Source organism: Hippocampus bargibanti, linkage group LG09 (assembly GCF_051943395.1).
Source record: "Hippocampus bargibanti isolate YZ-2025 linkage group LG09, ASM5194339v1, whole genome shotgun sequence".
NCBI lineage: Eukaryota > Metazoa > Chordata > Actinopteri > Syngnathiformes > Syngnathidae > Hippocampus > Hippocampus bargibanti.
The window spans coordinates 1049736-1058970 of NC_142742.1; the positions used below are offsets into that span (position 1 = coordinate 1049736).

General features: G+C 42.6%; 1 protein-coding gene across 1 annotated transcript in view; it reads right to left on the reverse strand.

Moving 5' to 3' along the window:
* The window catches only part of tmem62 (transmembrane protein 62), a 13804-nt gene extending 4729 nt beyond the window's left edge, over window positions 1-9075 (reverse strand). Inside the window, exons 1-12 of the mRNA XM_089004042.1 lie at window positions 8520-9075; window positions 6917-7028; window positions 6683-6820; window positions 5467-5512; window positions 5239-5380; window positions 4010-4134; window positions 3807-3929; window positions 2769-2924; window positions 2051-2210; window positions 1085-1289; window positions 627-722; window positions 434-552 (exon numbers count right to left, since the gene is read on the reverse strand). Coding sequence (XP_088860168.1) covers window positions 434-552; window positions 627-722; window positions 1085-1289; window positions 2051-2210; window positions 2769-2924; window positions 3807-3929; window positions 4010-4134; window positions 5239-5380; window positions 5467-5512; window positions 6683-6820; window positions 6917-7028; window positions 8520-8693 — 1596 coding nt within the window. The 5' untranslated portion in view covers window positions 8694-9075. The remainder of the gene's footprint in view (window positions 1-433; window positions 553-626; window positions 723-1084; window positions 1290-2050; window positions 2211-2768; window positions 2925-3806; window positions 3930-4009; window positions 4135-5238; window positions 5381-5466; window positions 5513-6682; window positions 6821-6916; window positions 7029-8519) is intronic.
* Window positions 9076-9235: the final 160 nt, after the last annotated feature.

Genomic DNA, 9235 nt, shown 5'->3' on the forward strand with positions numbered 1-9235 from the left:
GTGAAACAAGAGAGTCTAAGCTGTTGTAAAACAACTATATATTGTATTGTATTTTGTACAGCTGCCCCCATTTCAAGGTCATATAACTCCAGACCCATATAACTTAGGAATTAACTTTTTTCCCTGATGAAACAAGAGAGTCTGAGCTGTTAAAGCGCTATATATTGTGTTGTATTTTATACAGCCGCCCCCATTTCAATCTCATATAACTCCAGACCCATATAATTTAGGAATTAACTTTTTTTTCTGATGAAACAAGAGAGTCTCAAGTTTCTTACGCTACACTGAATGTTGATGTAGGCTAAAAGTCAATATTCTGTGGGTCCTGCAATTTGAGTGAAAATGACAAAAACCCTGGCACTGGAGTGGACGCATTTTTGTGGGCGGTGAATCCTTCCATTTTTTTAAGGGAAAACAAATCCAAGGAGCTGACCTGAATGACGCCCACGACGTAAGTGAGGCTGCCCTCCAGGAAGTGCCCGTTGACAAACACCCCAAAGGCAAAGCAGGCGCCGCTGTGGCCGTCAATCAGCTCGCCGATGAACCACGGCCCTGAGGGAGAAAAACCCCAGCGCTCACGTTAGCGTCGGAACCCTCGAAGATGGACCAAAGAGGGTCGGTCTCACCTAAAGCCGTGCACAGGTTGAAGAGCAGCAGGGAGTAGAAGAAAGGGTCCACCTTACTCACCAGCCGCAGCGCCATGCAAGCTTGCGAGGACCACCCTGCGAACGGCGGACATCCAATCAGGCACGCAACCATCATTATCAGAATCATCATACATTTCATTTCTAAGCGCCTTTCAAAACTCTCAAAGTCACTTTACAGTCACTGGATACGTTTTTCTGTGGGTGAGCAGCGGCAGCCACACGCGCCAGCGTTCACTCAATAACTCAAATCGATAGAAAGCTAGCCAGCTAATAGCTGGTTAATAGATAACCAGCCAGATAGCTAGCTAATAGCTAGTTAATAGCCAGATACATAGCTAATAGATAGATAGATCGGTGATAGATAGCTATCTAGCCACCCGTCTAATGGCTAGCTAGCCATTAGCTAGTAACCAGGCGGCGGTAAGCGGCGGTCTCACCTTGCCCGTGCGGGAAGTGGCGCATGAACCTGAAGGACAAGAGCAAGCCCACGTTGAGCAGCATGGTGAGGGTGAAAATGGCCCTGCCCACCACGTAGTGATCCGTCAGCAGGATGAAGGATTGCGCAAAACCGAAGCTGGGGGTCACGCCGTCGCTGGCTAGCGAAAAATGCTGCTCCCGCGCACTGCTGCGCCCCGACCAGTCCTGAATTCAGCAAATTGGGATCCAAAAGAGCGTTTCATTTCAATCATCCTGTCAAATGATTTTGCAAGGTGGATTTTTTTGGGCTCGATTTCACCATAATTTGGAGTTTTTTGGGCACAATAATTACAAATTGAACATTTTTTGTTTTCGCACTTAGTTTCTCAAGAAAAAAAAAATCTGAAAATTCCAAGGCCAAAATATACATGAAACGGCGTTTCATATATATATATATATATATATATATATATATATATATATATATATATATATATATATATATATATATATATATATACATACACATACACTCACACACACACACACACACACACACACACACACACACACACACACACACACACACACACACACACACACACACACACACACACACACACACAGGACGCCTGAGTATGGGGTTGCCCCATTTGATCTGGGTATCACCTCATCAGCATAACTAAGCCTATGTTGCCCAAGAAGTCTGTTGTAGGAACGATCCAAATTGAACCTCACCCCACCCTGGCGATTTAGTGAAGGGTTTTGCTGTTTTATGAAAATAGCTTTGTTTACTCCCCTTTCAAAACATCTATTTATGATTGTATTGCGATCAACTGATAAAACCCTGGAATATTTTTGAGCTCATCAAAATGGAGAAAATACCACACATACAATTCCCCCCCCCAAAAAAAAAAACAATTAAAAAAAAAGTTAAAATGATGACGAAAACTGATGGTCATCGTCACGCCGCGACGTTGACTGACCTCCGCTTCGACTCGGATGGTGTGTAGCCCGGTGAGGTATCGCGACGGGTCCCAGTTGAGCACGTAGAGCGGCCCGCCGGCAGGCTGGCATTCGCCCAACGCTTCGCCATCCACACTGACACGCACCGCCGTGATGGCCGCCTCAGAGAAGGCCAGAATCCTGTTTGGGAGACGTGAAATGATCTAAACAAGATACACGTCACATTGATAAGACATAATAATAATTATAATAATACATTTAATTGATGAGCGCCTTTCAAAACTCTCAAGGTCACTTTACAGTCAGAGGATAAGTTTTTCTGTGGGTGAGCAGCGGCAGCCACACGCGTCAGCGTTGACTCAACCCGCAAGTAACTCAAATCGATAGAAAGCGAGCCAGCTAATATAATATAATATAATATAATATAATATAATATATAATATAATATAAAAATGGCTAGCTATCTAATGGCTATATGATAGCTACCTATTAGCTGTCTAGCTGGCTATCTAGCTGACTATCTGATGGCTACCAATTAGCTAGCTAGCTAGCTTTCCATCTATTTGAGTTACTTGCGGGTTGAGTGAACACTGGCGCGTGTGGCTGCCGCTGCCCACCCACAGAAAAAACTTATCATGTGACCGTAAAGTGACCTTGACAGTTTTGAAAGGCGCTTAGAAATGAAATGTATTATTATTATTATTATTATTATGAATCCAAAGACGCGAATGAGCCAACCTGATGTGCGTGGACCTCCGGATGCGGTCCAAAGGCTCCAGATCCGGATGCAGGTACTGCGCATCTTTGGGGTTGGTGATAACCACCGCCGGCCACTTTTCAAACCTCATGTCGGCAAAACTTAGCAAGTCGTGGTCAAAAGCCAGAACCCGGTACCTGTATGGAGATGACAGTTCGCAATTCCGTTGGATCGAAGAGGTGGGTGGGGGGGAGACACACCCCCCTGATGCTAAATCGCTGTCAATTAAAGGACAACCGACATTATTTATTTGTTTCATAACTGACATCAGAAAAACGTTTTATAGCATCTAAAATAGCCAAAACACACAGGCTGATATTTTCAGTCAAATGAAAAAACACCAATAAAAATGACTTCAAGTGTCCAAAAACTACTTCAAATTGGCCAGTTTCAGAAGGTCCCGCCCACTTGTTCGTGACGTCACGCCAAAACGTCTTGCCTTGCTCAAGAATCAAAACAATGGCTTCAGATTTGGAGAAGATGCTTTCTTGTTACTCATCCAGTTATGAATATGATTCAAATAGTTCTGAAGAGGAAAGCATAAAAGTCCTTCCGTGTCATTTTGAGGCGTCTGGACAGCAATGTAGCGTCCCACAAAATGCACAAGATGGCGCCCGAGCTCCGTTGGAAATGGGCTGATTTGTCTGCTGGGAATTTGTGTCAGCTAGTATCAAATAGTAGTCATGGTGCAACACATAACGATTCACCATCGCGTTATCTATGTGTTTTCCTTCTAATTTCGCCATCAACACAGATCAATACGAAGTTTTCAGACCTAACAAAGTACCCACAATGCATTGTGTGTCGCTTTCTCAGTCAGGGGCGTTCCTTCCGTGACGTCACATCAGGAATCGTCACGAACTCAAAAACAAGACTTCCTGAATATTCAGCACGAGTCTTAAAAGGTAAAATCTAGCTATATGCCGTGGGATCTTTGTCAAATGCACTAAGTAGAAGTCATTTGAAGCCATTTTACTAATTATGGACAACTTGTCCGGAGTCATCGGTTGTCCTTTAACCTGCGATTATCCATCCAATCGCCCAGCTCCAATTCCAGCGTCCCGCGAGGATGCCGACTGTGCAGGACGGGCATCAGGCCCCCGAGAGTGTGCAAGTGGCCGCATAGGTACGCCACGGCGGATCTGAAACGCAGGATCAAGCAAGATTGGTGGCATTTGTCAAGAAGCGGCGGGCGCCCCCCCCAAAAAAAAACGACGCTCACCTCATCAATTCCCGCACGCCCGGAGACGGCGATACGATGGTGGACGTGGTGTAGTGGCCGAACCAGATGGACTGGTTGCTCTTAAGACTCTCGGCTCTGAACGTGTCCAGCATGTCCATCTGAGTCTGCGCAACATCAACTTGGTTGGTTAGTTTAATGGTACAAAATACTAGCTTGGCTCATTTTAGCTTGTTGGTGAATGAACGACACATTTTGCGTTATTTACTCATCGCTATCGACAATTAGCACATATTGCGTGAAGGCTTTTTGTCTTTGAGGCCTTGACTTGGACACCAGTGACTTCGATTCTTCTTTAAAGTTTGATTTAGATGTTATTTTTAAATGGTTTACTTTGAATTGTTTTTCAGAAAAAAAGTTTGGTGACTTTTATTTTCCTTATTTATGTATTTTTTGTTAATGGAGTACAACAATACCTTGGATACAGACAGACTGTGTAAGGTGATAAGTGTGTAGCCCAAAAAATAATTTCCCATAGGAAACCATTAAAATGAGAATAATCCGTTCCCAGGTCCCCATAAAACATATTTTCCTACTTTCTAATTTTCTTAAAATAGAGGACAAAAAAATGTCAGCAGCAATTTTCTTTTTTGGACAATGGCTTCACTCTCTCTCTCTCTGTACCCCCCCCCCCCCCCTCACTGCTGACCAATCATGTGGCTTTAACCGACGACTGGGGGAATAGAGGACCAAAAGAAGCCGGCTGCCATTTTCTTGTCAGGAGAACGGGCTCGTTCACGAACGACACATCACTCATTGTGGCACTCCATGTGTATCCAGAAAAATAGTTCGTATGGCAAGGTAAAATTTTCATAAATTTAACGTTCGTAAACCAAAAAGTTCGTAAGCCAAGGGGATCGTAAACCGAGGTATCACTGTACTTGTGAAGTGCAACAGTCACTCGGGGTCATGTGGCCACGTAAACTACGACAGTATTTGCCTTTTTTCTTCTTCTGTGGCTATAGATGTAAAGCTGCACCGAAAAAAATAAAATAAAAATAAACACAAAAACGTTTCTTTACCAATTTGATTGTCCAAAAAAAATTGCTTACAATGTGGGTGTGGCTTAAAAAGGCGGGGCCTGGCCCATTCTGTCGTGAATCGAGGTTGTCAGTATTAAATTCAATCGAGATGAAAGCAAACATGAAATGTAACAAAAAAACTACACAAAGGATTTGATGCATTTTACGTGTCCGCTCGCTGCGCCGCACCTGATTGAGAATCCCGAAGAAATTGTACGGCCTCTTGGGTCCTGGCGTCAGCGTGGCATCGGCGCACACGAACGAGTAGTTTCCGAAGGGCGTGGCGTGCACGTAATGGAAGGAGCCCACTTTCTGATTGGCCGAGTATTTCCTAAAGAGCGCACATGATCACATTGGGCCCAAAATCATCCGTTGCTCTGCACTTTTTTGGGGGTGTTGAATCATAACCACACCCACCGGTAATAGTTGTTGACACTCTCCAGCGACATGATGTTGAAGGCATCTGGATAATAAACAAAACCAACATTTGCACTTGCTCATAAAAAACCTCTTATTTTATCAAGAAAAGCGTAGACAAATAAATAATTCAGGTACATTTTCAATGTCCTTTCAAAAAAGATATTTGATAAAAAACATTTTGAAGTCAATATATTCTATTCAACTCTAGTGATGAAAAAGATGGCGGGCGGTCGACAGATGTGTTTCATCCCACATATGAAACAAGCTCACATTACAGCAAAGATATCAAGCCTAATAGAAGTCGGACAGGACAGGAAGTTCCTTGGTCATTTGTGCGAAGGAGGATCTGGTTTCACTTTCAAGAAGCGAGCACAGAGCACAACGGGTGGAGCTCAACCCTTTCCTGTCTCGGGGCTCAAAACGCAGCACTGACAAATATCCTCATCTGCTGTTGGGAAATTTGAAGGGGGACAAACAGTAGAAAGTCCAAAAACTGGATCCTGCCTACAAATACTTTCATTTTTCCCCCTTTTTTAATAAATAATTAATATTTTGTGTGGTGTATATACTTAAATCAATAACCCACCTTTACTTGTGATTATAGATAAAAAATGCCTGGGAAAAGGACCTTGACGGATCCAATAAATAAATAAATAAAACATAAATAAATAAATAAATAAACATATGAATAAATGAACAGACGAATAAATACATAAATAAATAAACAAACACATATTTTCCTTTCCGCTTTTTAAAATAAACACATAAATACACAAATAAGTAAGCAAATACATAAATGAATAAATAAATATATGAATAAATATAAATATTATATATATGAATAAATATGAATAAATATTATATATATATATAAACAGCAACGCACTAGCAGGCCGGCAACGCGTATGACAATTTTGGCCAGCCAGCATGTCACACACCCGCACAGCAATCGACCGTGTGATGGCACCAGAGCGGGGGAGTTTGCGTGTCATTTAGCCCCGAGTCTCTCTTCAACATTTTGAACGGATTTCAACTTACGACCATTTCGACTTACGACCGTTTGGTCAGAGCAGTACTCGGTCGTAAGTCGGATGCTACCTGTATATATATAAAGGAATGGCACTAGCAATATGGAGTGTGAGGGAAAATAAATGGGATTTGAATATTTTTCAAAATCAAAGCAAAGATTGTTACGATGACGGCAATCCATTACCGTGATTTCCACGGATGTCGATCCACCGCGTGCGCTCCATCACGCCGGACCTCTTGAGGATGTTGTGGTACGCCTGCCACTCCACTTCGTGCTGGAGGGAGCCCACCTTGCTCTCCGTTTTGGCGTCGGTCAGGTCGCCTGTCGGAACCAGAAGATTTCTACATTAGACTCCATCCGTCATTTTTTTTAATTGACGTTCGGATTATTATTTTGTTGCCCCCCTGTCCTCTATACCTGTCGCAAGCACGAGTGACGGCTTGATGACCTCGATGGTGTCGGTGCAGAACTTTTCAAAGTCGGGAATCCGTCTCGGGTCGTGAAAGCGGCTGATGTGGATGTCGGACACCTGGAGAAGATGTGGCATCAGTAAAGATATCTAAAATTTCCATTCCCTCTCGTTCCCTCAGATCCTCTACCTCCCTCCACCTCTGTGTGCTTAAAATGAAACGGATTATTATTATGAAGATCAAGTTGAGCCAATTGATGAACAATTTTAGCTTTCTTTCGACATTGGGTTATTTATGTATTGTTGTTGCACAAGAGGGCGAAGTCTCCCACCATTTCAACTGACGTTGACACACTCATGTCAGGCCATACAACGTGGAGTCGGTCACCATCTTGTTACATCATAGACAGAGTGACTCAGAAAATAAGCTAGCTTTTCTGAAACTAACTTTACAGGTCCCCATAACTAAAACACTGTCTAATGCCTACGGTTGTCACAAGGTGGCGACAAGGAATGATTTATAAAAAAATCAAATTAAAAACGTTTTCGACATAGCAGGTGGTTCAAAATGCCTCAACATAAGCGTGACGTTGATTTACATGATTTTCAAGTTTGAGTCGTAGTTCAATTTGCGGAAGTATTTATTTAAGCTATGTATGAGTCGTCATTTAGTTTGCCCTGATGTTTGAGCAAACAGGAGATACAAGAGGTATCAGGTCACGGGGAATGCTTATTTTTACAAAATGCAGCGTTTAACGCATTCAATTGGTGAACAATTCAAACTTCAATCTTTTTACTGCCACTCTCAGTTAAAGTTTCTATATACAGTCATTGAAACAATTGTACCCAAAGCAACTACTTAGCTTGATGCTAGCAAATAATGTGAAATACCCGAGATGAGCTAATTAGTAGCATGTGGTATCTATGTTTTTTTTGGAAACAAATGATTGAGGAGCAGATGCATATACTTGAACATTACACACAGCTATACATTCTAAACACACAAAAAAACATTAAAAAGAACCTCTGTGACTCTTCATATTTATCTATATTATCCTGTTCCCAGAGGGCAAGACAGCAGGAGCAGCACAAATGTCCATTGACTTGAAAGACAAACGAAAAGTATTTAATTCTTTACATTCTATTTAATTCCACTGTGACTATGTGCTATAAAATACTACATTGACATCGAATAAGTCTACATTAAGAAAGTAGGGTTTATTTGGATTAAAAAGACGTTGAAAATAGTGTTTTTAAATATGTGGCTCGAATGGATTACTGTGATAGTATTTTCATTCATTTCAATGAAGAATTATATGAATGGCAGGTGGTTTCACCCCCCCCCCCTAAAAAAAAAATCCACGACTAATCAGGCTACAATATGTCATATTTTTATTATGTTTTTCTTTGCTTGTGTTCTTCAATATTTTTTAAGCTAACTAGTGTGGTCTTGACGCAGTGTAGGGTTGACCGAAACTATAAATGGACGTTTTGATGTCAACCAGGCAAAACAATGATATTTACTATATACAATACAATACAATACAATACATATTGATTTATTTAGCGCTTTAACAACATATATGTATGACAAAAGAAAGGATGTCCCACCTGTACAAACCAGAATATGTTCTCCAGCTGGTCCCCGGGAAATGGGGGAAAGCTTCCCCGGTGTCGTAAACTCCGTTTCGGGTGCCAAGCCGTGTCATAGCTATCCAGCACCCAGGAGGTAAGGCACGCCAGGGCCAGTCCGACGAGAACCAGGGCGCCGAAAAGCTTCAGCATCCTCCGGCCGTGGCGAGACCGTAAGGGGGTGAGGTCTCGCTGCCGTCGTCGGCCCGGCACGGGATCCAAACCTCTGGCTATCGTCTTGTCGCGCCCGCTTTAAAGGACGCGAGCGTGAAAAATGAACACATAATAATGATGGAGCAAGTGGTGAGGAGGCGTTGGGGTTTCAGAGCGTTCGTGTGGCCGCCATCCTGCCCCCGGGAAACGCATCGGGAGAAGCGGTCGTTTGTCGTTTCGCCAGCTGGCTCTTGAGTGGCTGAGGAAGGAGGAAGGAGGAAGTAGCTTAGCTCGAATTAGCTAAAGTGTCGTTAGCCGCCTGTCAGCTAACACCAACAAGGCAAGGACCCGGTTGGAGGCGATGACGTCATCGTCATGTGATCCAAGAGGAACAGCGGACATATTGATGACTCACTTGGTTAATAAAAAAACAAACATTTTTTAAAAACATTTTTCGGCCTCATTTCAAGTGTTCTCCAGCAGCTTGCTTTTACTTCACATTTCCTAATTAGAAATGATGAATTTTTTTGAAATTCATTTGT